The sequence below is a fragment of the Ipomoea triloba genome, chromosome 6, assembly GCF_003576645.1.
Source record: "Ipomoea triloba cultivar NCNSP0323 chromosome 6, ASM357664v1".
Classification (NCBI taxonomy): Eukaryota; Viridiplantae; Streptophyta; class Magnoliopsida; order Solanales; family Convolvulaceae; genus Ipomoea; species Ipomoea triloba.
In genome coordinates this window covers 1,436,489-1,451,405 of record NC_044921.1, presented here as the reverse complement: position 1 = coordinate 1,451,405, position 14,917 = coordinate 1,436,489, and the positions used below count along the sequence as shown (strand labels likewise).

General features: G+C 35.8%; 1 protein-coding gene across 1 annotated transcript; it reads left to right on the top strand.

Moving 5' to 3' along the window:
• Nucleotides 1–627: 627 nt before the first annotated feature.
• On the top strand, nt 628–1,743 carry LOC116022464. The gene has a single exon (XM_031263188.1). The coding sequence runs from the start codon at nt 628–630 to the stop codon at nt 1,741–1,743; it is 1,116 nt and encodes a 371-aa protein (XP_031119048.1).
• Nucleotides 1,744–14,917: the final 13,174 nt, after the last annotated feature.

Genomic DNA, 14,917 nt, shown 5'->3' with positions numbered 1-14,917 from the left:
ATATATATATATATATATATATATATATATATATATATATATATATATATATATATATATATATATATATATATATATATATATATATATATATATATTCCACCCGTGTGATGCATGGCATAAATTTTAAATAATTTTATTGTTGAAAAGATTTAAAAATAAAATGATAGAATAAAGCATTAATCCTCAAAATTTATTGCGAAATATAATATTTGTTCTCTTGCAATATTGAATTGTTTGTTTATATTGATCGTCACAATATTTGGCCAAAAAATATTTAAAAACATTGTGTTATTAGATACAACACATGATGTTAAAACATTTGAATTTAAATAAATCAAATGTACTAAGGGAATGGCGGAAGACTCTCTCGTTGAGACAAACTCGCCGGCGGCGACCACTCGGTCGCCGGAGGACGAGGACTTACTCCAACGCAGCACAAAGAAAACGAAATTACTTAGGGACACAACGGAGAAATCAAATCAGAACCAAGCCGCAGATACTGGGTAAGAAATCACCACGCTGGCCGACCTAAAATCACTAGAATCCACCAGGTGGCAAACGCTTGTCGAAACACCCAATACAGCCTGGGGAAGAAAGACCAACAAAGATCCCTTTGAGAAAGAAATGGTGTCAGACGATGAAGAAATAGGAGACGAAAGAGCAGATCCAAACTGTCCAATAATCCGAGTTTCTAAGGAAGAGAAAGAGAGGCTACGCCGGCCATGGCGACGGACTCTCATCATCAAGCTATTGGGAAGAAAGGTGGGTTATTCGTTCTTGATGAACAGATTACAGAGGATGTGGAAGCCAGAAGCAAGCTTCGACCTAATCACACTCGACCAAGACTTCTTCCTCGCTAAATTCGAATCCCTACGGGATTACGAATTCACAAAATACGATGGACCTTGGATCATCCTAGGGCACTATCTAACGGTACAAGAATGGGTTCCTAACTTCATACCATGGAAGAACAAGTTGATTAAGCTCTTAGTCTGGATGAGATTTCCCTCTTTGCCGATTGAGTATTTCGAAGAAGATTTCATGATGAAAATCGGCAAAGAAGTTGACCGCCCAGTTAAAGTCGATTACACGACTAGCTTGGTCTCAAAGGGGAAGTTTGCTAGGATCTGTGTTGAATTGGATATGTCTAAACCCTTACTGTCGAAATTTACACTAGCTGAAGAGGTACGGCCGATCGAATATGAGGGCATCCATATGGTTTGCTTCAAATGCGGAATCTATGGGCATAAGTTAGGGCAATGTGGCAACGAAGAGAACAGGGAGGCGAACGTTGTAGAGGAGCAACCTCCCAGTGACGGTCAGTCTGGTGATCAACAAGCAACGAAAACACAGCCGGCGACGCAACGAACCACCACTCCAGCCCGCAATTACAAGGAAAACTTCGGGGCTTGGATGTTGGTGACGAGGAAGGATAGAAAAGGGCAGAGGAGGCCGGATAACCAATCCCAGGGGCAGCCAGACAGAGGAAGGAATCAAAACCCAGCGAGGAAAACCAACTCAACGGCAATGGAAACCGGCTCCCAGTATGCCGCCTTGGAACACCTAACCGACACCGAAATGGTCCCCTCACATGACGGCAATATGCCAACACCAACAGCCAGGAACTTAATTACCAGCCATTCGCACCACCCCACATACTCAAACACAGGAGATCCATGGGTCAATTCCTCAACAAGCCCCGGGGAGTCAAGCCCAACACAACGGCCATGGTGCATATAGAGGTAGGGGTGGCAGAGGAGGACCTCCTAGACGGGCCGCTGCTGAGACAGAACACACAGTAGTCAGGGGCTCAAGGAATGGGAAGCAGGTTACGACCATGGTGGTTCATCACCAATACGACCATCCGGAATCATCGAATCGAACAGAGGTTGATTATGATTTACTTGGTGAGCCACCCAACCTTGCAAGAGTCTTTACTGGCAGTCTTGGTGCTGAGGACTCCGCTATGGATGATGACACTGGACAGTTGGGCCAGAGTGGCCCCGTGCTGTGAGTTTTCTTGTGCAAGTGTGCACATTTCTTGCTTTCTGTTGTTTTTAATGATAGTATTAATTTGGAATTGTCAGGGTGCCACTTCTAGGGCTTTCAGGCGCACCCTTAAATTACATTGTAGAGACTATTCTCAAGAAATTATCTGCATGCTCGAACCAAAAGTTTCGGGCGACCAAGCCAATTCTATTTGTTTTAGTCTTGGTTTTGACGAATGGGTAAGGGTTGAAGCGGTTGGATTTTCGGGTGGTATTTGGGTCTTTTGGAAACTACCATTGAGGGTTCAAGTCCTAAGCACACACCCACAATTTATTACTCTGCAGGTGATAGAGCATAACTCAACACCATGGATATTGACAGCAGTGTATGGGAGCCCGAACCTATCCCTGCGGAAAAATTTGTTTTCTAACCTTTCCTCGCAGGTCTTTCCGCCCCAAACTCACTGGCTAGCTTGCGGGGATTTCAATTCTGTTCTTAACATTGATGAAGTGCGCAACAGGGAGAATTTTAACTCGGCCAGATGCACAGATTTTAGGGACTGGATATTCAGGGAAGGCCTAATAGATTTAGGCTTCAAAGGTTCAATGTTCACATGGATGAGATGAGTCAATACTTCAACATTAAATGGAGCACGGTTAGATAGAGCCTTGAGCAATGCCGAATGGAGATTAAGGTTCCCAGACACCGAAGTAGAACACCTACCAATAGCCAATTCGGATCATGCACCACTAGTGATAACAACCTTGCCTCAAGTGAGAGTTAGAAGTACAAATAATTTCAGATTCAATTTGGTATGGGCAACTCATAAGAATTTCCTGAGGTGTATTCAGCAAGCATGGAGCTCAGAGAGAGATTTAGAATCAAATAAGAGATCAGTAGCAGAAGCCTTGAAGGCATGAAACGTAAATACTTTTGGAAATGTGTTTCAAAGGAAAAGACGCCTCCTAGCAAGACTCAAAGGGATACAAAATTGCCTCACCCATCAAGCTACCCAAAACCTTATCAGATTAGAGAAGAGGTTAAGAGACGAACTTGACGAAACTCTTACACAAGAGGAAATTATCTGGTTCCAACGCTCTAGAGAGCAATGGATTTCATCCGGGGACCGTAACACCCGCTACTACCACACGGCCACCTTAGTAAACAAATACCAAACTAGGGTTGATAAACTCAGGATTGATAATGGAGATTGGCTGACGGATGACAGTATGATCAGAATTCACATCCGTGATTATTTCATCCAACTGTTCTCGGAGAATCGCAACAGCAGCTCACAGCCCCTAATTCACGGCTCATTTCCCAAACTGACAGAAGATGCTTGGAGGGAAGTAAATCGACCTTTTGAACCAGATAAAATTAAACATGCCCTGTTTGAGATGGACCCTTGCAAAGCCCCGGGCCCCGACGGATTTACGGTCGGCTTTTATCAGAAAGCTTGGACTGTGGTGGGTAAGGAGTTATTAAGTTTTGCTTCTGAATTCTTCTTAACAGGTATCCTCCCTCCAGGAACGAATGACACAGTCATCACCCTCATACCAAAAGTTGCAACTCCAGAATCCATCAAGCAACTGCGACCAATTGGCCTCTGCAATGTATCATACAAAATAATTACAAAGGCAATGACAACTCGGTTGAAAGACATTTCTAACAAGCGAGTTGGAGAACATCAAACAAGCTTTGTACCAGGAAGGCAAATTGCGGACAATATCATTGTTTTTCAGGAGGTGCTTAATTACATGCGAACCAAGAAAGGTCAAGTAGGGTGGATGATAATGAAGGTAGATTTGGAAAAAGGCGTATGACAAGCTCTCCTGGGAATTTATTGAAGATATTCTTTCAGATATTGGCTTCAATACAATATGGAAAAGGAATATAAGGAGTTGCATCTCGACGTCTAGACTAGCGATCAACTGGAGCGGACAACAATCAGATTGGTTCAGACCTAGAAGAGGAATTAGACAGGGAGATCCTATTTCTCCTCTACTTTTTGTTTTATGCATTGAAAAACTTAGTCATCTAATCTTAAAATCTGTGAACTTGGGAAGATGGAAATGCATCAGATTAACAAATCATGGACCTCATTTGTCTCATCTGTTTTTTGCAGATGATATGGTACTGTTTGGAGAAGCATCCATTGAGCAAGCAGAGGAAATGATCAACTGCTTAAGAGCCTTTTGCGAACATTCTGGCCAGAGTGTCAACGTCCAGAAGTCATCGCTATATTTCTCCAAAAACACACAAGCTGACTTACAACAGCAGATGGCAGATATGACTGGAATTCCAAGGGTGAGTGACCTAGGAAAGTACTTGGGCATCCCATCAATTCATGGAAGGCTAAAGAAAGACTCGTTCGCGAGCCTGATCGAGAGAATGCAGAGCAGACTAACGGGCTGGATGACAAAAACCCTTTCTTTCGCGGGAAGGCTTGTTCTCGCCCAATCTGTATTGTCCGCCATTCCCTATTATGCTATGCAAACGACGCTACTACCAGTCGGGGTAACCAAGGCAATGGAGCAGTTGATCAAAAACTTTCTATGGGGAAGCTCACAGGACATAAGAAAATGCCATCTTGTTAACTGGCAGACAGTTACCATGAACAAACCTGATGGAGGTCTAGGTCTCCGTAGATTAGACTTGATGAACGAGGCGTTTTTGGCCAAATTCGGATGGCGTCTTTCGCAAAATGAGAATGGATTATGGGCACAGACTGCACTACATGGAGACCGAAAACAAATATGTCAGTGGTCTGGAAAGGAATCCTGAGATCAGTCCCTATTTTATTAAAGGGCAGTGCAAAGCTAGTAAGGAATGGTTCTAAAACCGCATTTTAGGGAGACAGATGGGTAAGTGACGGGCTTCTTATTGACAAGTCAACATCATTTGTTCACCTCCCAGACTGATATAGATCAATTAGGTCCTACTGGTGTAGTAGGAGTGGATGGAAATGGGATCAGTTCCAACACATCCTCCCACAATCAGCCTTGGGTGAAATTGTTAGGAACCCCGAATTGTTGATTTTGATGATACCAACTACCCGAGGAGACCCCCAACTTTTCTTTTGTCTTTTAGAATAGGTTTTTGTTTTCATATCTTAGTCTTATAGGTTGACCGAATCCTTAGTAACGAATCATCATTGAGATATCTCTCATAAAAATGATTCAAGTCACTAACATCGAAGCCTTGAACCGAAGAGTTGAAGATTTGAAGAACCGAAGTGTTGAAGGCTTGAAGAACCGAAGACTAGGATTACAGGCCGAAGGATGGAAGGGCTAAGCTCTTATGACCGAGCAATCAAACTGTGATTGTCTCGAGGAGATTAAGAGGAATGATAAGGTCAATCATTCTCTTGCACAACCAAGGCAAAGATATTATCTGATAAGTTGTCTTATCTACTGCCTTGAGAATGGGTATAACTGAATGTCAAATCGGGTCCTATGCAACGATCCCAATGAGCATTTAATGATTGTCACCTTTTTGTGGGACAAAAGACAAATTGTCCTTGCACAAAAGTGAACAAACGGCTAGAAAGTACTGACATTCTGAAAAAGGTGAAAACCTTACCCATTGGATATTACACACTGGACAATAGGTTTGAATTTCACATTCCCTCCAACGGATCTGAAATTCCACCTATAAATACCCTTGTCCCATCTCACTTTGACAAGGTTGAAAAAAAAAGCGAAATATTGTCTAGCAAGCAAACTGCTCTCAGTGTGATAAAAATATTCAAAAGCATTCAAGTGATATTTAGATAAAAGAAGTTCTTGTGTGATTAAGAAGCTCATCAAGGAAACTAATCACGAGAATTTCAAGTTGGAGAAAGATCACAACCTTTCAACCATCTCTACAAGGGAAGTAGGAAGAGGCGGAGTAAACTGGGAAGAAGTTGAAAAACCTACAACAACAAAGCTGCCGGGCTAAGTGATCAAAGGAGCTTGTTGTAACGGAGTTTGTACTATTACGGGGAATATAGTGCAAACCTTCACGAGCTGTGAAGAAGAGTAGAGTAGGCTTAGTTAACAGCCAAACCACTATAAAAATCTCTCTCTCTCTCTCTCTCTATCTCTTTACATTTACGCATTGCATTACATATCTCACATAAACTCAAACGTATACCTTTTATAAGAAAATCCTAAGTGCAAAGTGAAGCTAAAATTTGACATAATCTTTCCGCTGCGATATAACTCTTTTGAAAAAGTTTTGAAAAACCCCTTGTGAGTCTATTCAACCCCCCCTTCTAGACTCACACCGTTACCACCGGGACCAACAGAAATAGCAGCCATCATAATTGAAGATGATATGGATTTAGATGACCTTACTGTTTGGAGGTACGAGACATCATCCTTGTTCTCTGTCAGTTCAGCATATGACATTGCGTGCAACCATCCCTCCATAACAGAAGCAGCCAAGTGGAATGCCATCTGGAAATTAAAACTACCCAGCCGCATCAAAACATTTCTATGGTTGGCCCGTCATGAGAAAATTTTGACGAACAGCTCAAGATCTCGTAGAGGCATGACAGATAACAGCAACTGCCACATTTGTAGGGACAAGATAGAAGATGCCGATCACGTATTGAGAAAATGTCCAGCAGTAAATATGTTATGGTCCAAGGACCTACCATCATTCCATGTGAACACTCTGAACATGAGTTTCAAGAAATGGTTGGACTGGGAAATTTCTAGCAAAAGGAAACCACCTTAGACCGGTGAACGACAACGTGATATTTGCAATAACAATTTGGTGGGTCTGGAAGTGGAGGAATGAAGAGATATTAAGGAATTCACCTCAACACCTCCATTCCAAGGTAGCGTGGATAAACTCCCAAGTAGAAGAGATAACAACAGCCCTTGGTAAAGGACCGAACCCACTACTCTCAATCAACTGGTTTAAATAGGAAAGACTAGTCTGGTCCAAACCTGAAGAAGGAACGATCAAAATCAACTTCGATGGAGCAGCTGACCTGATATCCGGTAAAGCAGGTTGCGGTGGAGTCATGAGGGACTCCCATGGCTCATGGAAAGGAGGGTTCATCTGCAACATAGGTTCCTGCCCACCACTACAAGCAGAAGCATGGGCACGCCTCAGAAGTATTCAATTGGCAAATCATATGAAAGTAAAGAGAGTCATCTTCGAAGGTGATTCTCAGGAGCTAGTTGCTGCATTTAACGCAGGAGCAATCATCAACAGCATAATTGGCAAATCATATGAAAGTAAAGAGAGTCATCTTCGAAGGTGATTCTCAGGAGCTAGTTGCTGCATTTAACGCAGGAGCAATCATCAACAGTATAATTGGCAATATCATCAGTGCCTGCAGACGTGAGTTAAGGCAGCTTGATGAATGGAAAATAAATGCCATCCCACGAGAATCTAATGCTCCAGCCGACTCTATGACAGGCTTAGCAAAGGGCTACCCAAGAGGAGTTCATATTATTAGTGAACCTCCAGTAAACATCATGAACCTGCTTGAGCAGGATAGTGCAGGCCTCCCGAAATGACGCCTTTTGTACAACTCAAGTTGAGACCTTTGTAATTCATTTGGGTTTCCCCCTTCCATCTTAATAAATAAAAAAATAAATCAAATGTACTTACAATATAAACATAATTATGCAAATTACACATACATAAAATATGTCACTAATATTTTTCTTCAAAAAAAAAATATGTCAATAATATGCATAGTCCAAATATATTGTATACATGTCACTTAATATAGATACACATAAAAGATAATCATTACTATTATTTTATTCATCTAAGTAAATAAATAAATAAAATAAAATAAATAAATGATTAAATACAAAGGCTAATGAAATAAACCTAAAAATATATATATATTTACAATAGCTCATTACAATTGTCTTCGATTAAAAAAAAAACAAAGATCATCTCAATCTTTTAACCCTAACAGATCGTACAGTCGAATCAATCGTACCCTTATTGTCCAAGTAGTGCTTTAGGCATTTATTTCATTGAGTAAAACAAAAATAGGAGCCATTATAGGTAATTTTTTTATGTATATGACTGAAAAATGCAAGAGATACAATGAAATTATGGTAATGTAAAAAAAAAATTCTTGAAATGTATTGATTTATATATTAGTCTCAAAATCAATTAAATACAAAGTATATTAGGAAAAGTATTAACAATGGCTTAATAATTATAGAACATAACACCGCAAAAATTTCTTTAATTACAATTATAATAATATTATACTTTAAGTACACACACATATAACCGTAATAATTACACGAAAGAAAGAAATGATAATTACCATAATGGTTACAATAAATAAAAATTAGACAATTATATTAATATTTAATTATTAAGTTAAATATTTGCACCCAAAATCAGGCAAGTATAATTTATTTTGTGCAAAAAAATATTATACCTTATGTATAAAAATATGTATATAGACTATGATAAAATTATCATAAAAATTACACGAAAAAAGGTGATTACCATAAATAATTATTAGACAATAATATTAATAATAATTATTAATTATTAAGGCATGTATAATTGATTTTGTACTAATGATATGGTACCNCGGCCATGTGGGCACCCGTTTCAGTCCAACCCGGAATCGAAAAAGTGTATCACCGAAACGGGAACCGACATGACCGTGTGGGTACCCGTTTCGGTCTGTATGTCCTGTTTTATGCGTTTTTTCTGCTGCATTTTTTATGATTTCGAACCCTAGTGAGCTTATTTTTCCTCATTTCCTTAGCATTTATTAGCTTAGTATAGCTTAGATTTACATGAGAGAACATCTTGCAAGGCTCACTTTGTGGATTTGGCGTGGATTCCACCAACTTCCTTCATTACTTTAATAGTAAATTTCTCATTTCCTTTTCTCTATCTCTTCTTTACATTTATTGAGCTTTTATGATTTCTATGTTTGATATTGCTATGTTTACTTTAAATATGAGTGAGTAGTCCCTTATATGGGTTAGATTTGGTGTTTATTACTTCTATTGATGCTTGTTATGTGATTATTGCATAAAGGGGATGAACACCCATTTAGGGTTCTTGAATTTGAGTTGGGTTATTTGTTCTATCTTTCAATGATTAATGCGCAATGATTAAGAAAGTAAATTGAAAAACGAAACTCATTTTACTCATTTATAAATATCACCATCTTTACGACCCTACCTATAAATACAATGGATTAGTGACTAAAAAAATTGTAATTCTTCATTTTGCATTGACTCCCTCTTCTTCCCGTGCTGGTGACTCTCTCATTCCCTTCTTCCACCACCCACTAACAAATCATATTACAACTTTAAAAATTGACATGTAATATACATTATTATATAATAGTTGACAGTATATTTACTAAGGGTAACACTTGCGCGAGACCGTCTCACGGGTCTCAATCCGTTAGGCTGTTCTGATCTTTGATTAATGGGTCAAATCTTTGATTATTAATGGGTCAGATCTTTGACCTCATTAATCAAAGATCTGGCTCGTCTCACGGATTGAGACCCGTGAGACGGTTTCACACAATTTTTTGCCTACTTTTTTTTTTTATTATAATTATTTCTCCTTTATTTTTCTATATTTATTTGGTAATAATTAATTGTCGTAGCAGGAAGCTGTCGTGAACCACTACGAGAACGTCGATGTCTTCATCGATTCGAATATACACAAATTATATTTAGCAATATAGAATTCTTCAAGAGAACTTATACGATTGTGGTGAAGAGCGTGAAGGGGCAGGCGGTGCCGGCGGCCTGATCGTCGGTGATGTTGATGCGGGAAGGCGGTGCAGGTGGAGGGAAAGCGGTGAAGAGGGATGTTTTCTAGATGAGGGATCCCAAGACTGAAAATTGGATACCGGAAACTCATTTTCATGACATTGATATTCTCGATGACATTGATATTGCCTAATATTCTTATTAATTATTTCCTAGCTGAAATTAATGTACAAAAATATTAATTATTTATTAACAGAATTGTCTAATATTCTTATTTTATATTTAAGGTATAATATTATTAGTACAAAATAGATTATCATTCCCTTCTTCTATGTAATTATTATGATATTTTTATGGTTATATATATATATGTATGTATGTATGTATATATATGTATGTATGTATGTATATATATATGCATGTATGTATGCATATATGCATACATACATGTATGCATGCATATATGCATATATGGACGCATATATGCATACATGTATGTATGCATATGCATACATACATGTATGCATATATGCGTCCATATATGCATATATGCATGCATGTATGTATGCATATATGCATACATACATGCATATATATATACATACATACATACATATATATACATACATACATACATATATATATATAACCATAAAAATATCATAATAATTACATAGAAGAAGGGAATGATAATCTATTTTGTACTAATAATATTATACCTTAAATATAAAATAAGAATATTAGACAATTCTGTTAATAAATAATTAATATTTTTGTACATTAATTTCAGCTAGGAAATAATTAATAAGAATATTAGGCAATATCAATGTCATCGAGAATATCAATGTCATGAAAATGAGTTTCCGGTATCCAATTTTCAGTCTTGGGATCCCTCATCTAGAAAACATCCCTCTTCACCGCTTTCCCTCCACCTGCACCGCCTTCCCGCATCAACATCACCGACGATCAGGCCGCCGGCACCGCCTGCCCCTTCACGCTCTTCACCACAATCGTATAAGTTCTCTTGAAGAATTCTATATTGCTAAATATAATTTGTGTATATTCGAATCGATGAAGACATCGACGTTCTCGTAGTGGTTCACGACAGCTTCCTGCTACGACAATTAATTATTACCAAATAAATATAGAAAAATAAAGGAGAAATAATTATAATAAAAAAAAAAAGTAGGCAAAAAATTGTGTGAAACCGTCTCACGGGTCTCAATCCGTGAGACGAGCCAGATCTTTGATTAATGAGGTCAAAGATCTGACCCATTAATAATCAAAGATTTGACCCATTAATCAAAGATCAGAACAGCCTAACGGATTGAGACCCGTGAGACGGTCTCGCGCAAGTGTTACCCTTAGTAAATATACTGTCAACTATTATATAATAATGTATATTACATGTCAATTTTTAAAGTTGTAATATGATTTGTTAGTGGGTGGTGGAAGAAGGGAATGAGAGAGTCACCAGCACGGGAAGAAGAGGGAGTCAATGCAAAATGAAGAATTACAATTTTTTTAGTCACTAATCCATTGTATTTATAGGTAGGGTCGTAAAGATGGTGATATTTATAAATGAGTAAAATGAGTTTCGTTTTTCAATTTACTTTCTTAATCATTGCGCATTAATCATTGAAAGATAGAACAAATAACCCAACTCAAATTCAAGAACCCTAAATGGGTGTTCATCCCCTTTATGCAATAATCACATAACAAGCATCAATAGAAGTAATAAACACCAAATCTAACCCATATAAGGGACTACTCACTCATATTTAAAGTAAACATAGCAATATCAAACATAGAAATCATAAAAGCTCAATAAATGTAAAGAAGAGATAGAGAAAAGGAAATGAGAAATTTACTATTAAAGTAATGAAGGAAGTTGGTGGAATCCACGCCAAATCCACAAAGTGAGCCTTGCAAGATGTTCTCTCATGTAAATCTAAGCTATACTAAGCTAATAAATGCTAAGGAAATGAGGAAAAATAAGCTCACTAGGGTTCGAAATCATAAAAAATGCAGCAGAAAAAACGCATAAAACAGGACATACAGACCGAAACGGGTACCCACACGGTCATGTCGGTTCCCGTTTCGGTGATACACTTTTTCGATTCCGGGTTGGACTGAAACGGGTGCCCACATGGCCGTGTGGGTACGCATTTCACTTTTTCCAGCTTTTTCCTTGTTCCATTTCGCGCTCCGCTGCTCCTCTCCCTCCTTGAGTGGAATCCTAAGCTACCAAAATTGATCCAAAGTCGTCCAATGTGCTTCCTTTTCTACTTGTTGTGGATGAATCGACCTTTAACACGAAAACACACAACCAAGTAATAAATTCCACTCAAGTAACAACACTTAACTACAAAAATAGATGAAAAGTGGGGTAAAAAGGTATTTAGAAATAGAGTCATCAGTAATCGATTGAACACCATTTTGTTAATTAAGCTAATAATTACACGAATATTAGTATAATTACAATTAATTCATTTAGATATGGAGCATGAATAAAAAATTAAAGGCGATATGGTAAAAAAGAATATACTTAGGTATAAAAGTATAACTGCACAAATATAGTATAATTTCCTAATAATAATTGTCTAATAATTATTATGGCAATTAAGCTAAACATGTGTCGTGGATTTATTTTTATGATAATTACAATTAAATTATTTTATCATTTTCTTCCCATATTTATTTATATAATAATATAATTATATAAATCATATTACATATCTATTTTTAAAAATAATTGCAGAAAAATGAGTCATATATTATTTAATTAATTGAGTGATACTTTTGCACTAATCTTATAATCAAATAAATGTACACTTTCAAATATTAAAATTGTTTATAATTTAATCTTTAATTTTATTATCTAAACATATAATAAAAAAATTTACTCATGCGTCGCACGAGTAATTGGACAATTATTTGTTCGAAGTCAAGCAAGAATAACATCAAAAAAATAATCAATTCAATCCATTTGATCAATTGCACTATATAATATTCTTTGTTATAATTTATATAATTGTATATCGATCCAAAAATTCTTAAAATATTATAACAAATTCATTCCGTGCAACATAGGGGTGAAAATACTAGTTAAGGAAAACAAATTATAAAATTAACAAAATTTGTGTTCATAAATATTTAGAAATTTTTTAAAAATACATACATACGTACATACATATACTTATTCATTATATTAATCATAAAAAATTTAAATGTCAATTTTTAAATTTCTAAATGTAATTATTTTAATTATAGATCTATCAATATATATTTATACTACTAATAAAAACAAAATCCTACTTTTTCAATTTCCCGCCCAAACTATTATTGTACTATATAAAATCTAATAACTATTATGTTAATTAAGATAATAATTACATGAATATTAGAATAATTACAATTAAACATTATATAAAAGTATAATTGCATAATATTTGTATAATTACCTAATAATTATTAATATTAATTACCATTTTGTTTAATTTCAGTGCTTCTATTTTTTTGGAGGTGAATCTAGAACTCGAATATTTTTTTTTCCTAAAATATATCTTTTTTCCAATTTTATAATTTCATTTAACTTTAAACATTTTTTAGAACTCCGTATAAAGATTATCTATGCAGAGAAAAAATTATAGAACTTTAATAGTGTTTTAATTCAAGACATCATGTGATTCCAACCATATTTATTAAGGATGTATTTCAACCAATTATTCTAAGAATATTATATTGTGGACATTGATCTAAAATGACATCTACACACCTAATAAAAGCCAATAAAGTTAGGTCCCTAACCGGATGGAACAAAAAATATGTTAGTATAATTGTTTGTTGAAATGAATGGTTCATATTATTTTGATTTTATAATTTTTTTTTTACTTTACCCTCTATTGTATTATTTACTTTTTTTAAATGCCTCTACATTGGCGGGGGAATCTTTCTTATTCCCACGCGCATCTTTGTTTTTATAACATGATGCTCCACACTTTGGATACACATGTAAGTCTTTGTATTCTTTCCAATACAGAATACAATCATTTGGACACACATGTATTCTCTCAATGTCCATACCCAACGGACACAAGATTCTTTTCTTTTTTTGTAAGTTGAATTGGGGAGTTCATTGTCACCAGGAAGCATGTCTTTTAGTAGTTGTAATAATTCCGTGAAACTCTTATCATTCCATCCATTCTTTGCTTTTAAATTATATAATTTAAGCACGACAGATAACTTAGTAATTAAATTTAGTACTTCCAACGAACAAAGGTTTTTCAGCATTTTCAAAAAAAAACTTTTAAATTCAAGAGGCATTTCACTAAAATTTTCGTGCACATCACGCACCATTTCATCATTCAGTCATTATCTTCATCATCCTCATCATTGCTAACATAAGATGCGTTATTCTTCTTATTATCTTCATGATGAGTTTGACTATTTCCTTGAGTTTCACTGTGTGCATGAGTTTCACTATTTATATGAGTTTCCTTACTTGCACTAGTACTAGGAAGTAATAAGCTTTCACCATGCCATATCCATATATTGTACCCTTCTTTAAAACCATGGCGTATCAAATGACGCTTCACTTCATCATAATTACGATATCTTCTCAAATTCTTACAATCGCAACACAGACACACAATAAAGTCTTCCACCTTTTTACTCCTATTTTCTTCAGCATATTGTATAAACTTTTGAACCCCTTACACATATTTGAATGTAGTGCGGTTTTCATACATCCAACTTCGATACATATCTGTCAATTCATAAAATGGTACTTTATGTACTATGAATGTATGGATACGAAATGATGGATGTATTTATAAATGATATTAGGTGATTTGAATTGAAATCAAATTACCTAATTCGTAATCAATATACCTATATAATTATAGTATACCTAACTCATCATCAAATTCAATCTAAATCATCAAACTAAATAATTCATATTATATAATATACCTAACTAAACAAATACCTAATTTGTCATACTACCTAGCTAATTCATCAAAGTAAACAACCTACTAATCTTATATATTTATATATACACATATATACTAATCTTATAATTATACACATACAAAATATACTTATTTATATGTATATATATACTACTATAAAAATTAATAACAAATTAAAATAAATTCGAAATAAAATTTTTAAAATCATGAAACATCACATTTATTAATTTA

What these genes read in the sequence shown, in the direction of transcription:
- LOC116022464 (XM_031263188.1), top strand. Translation starts at nt 628, where the DNA reads ATGGTGTCAGACGATGAAGAAATAGGAGACGAAAGAGCAGATCCAAAC.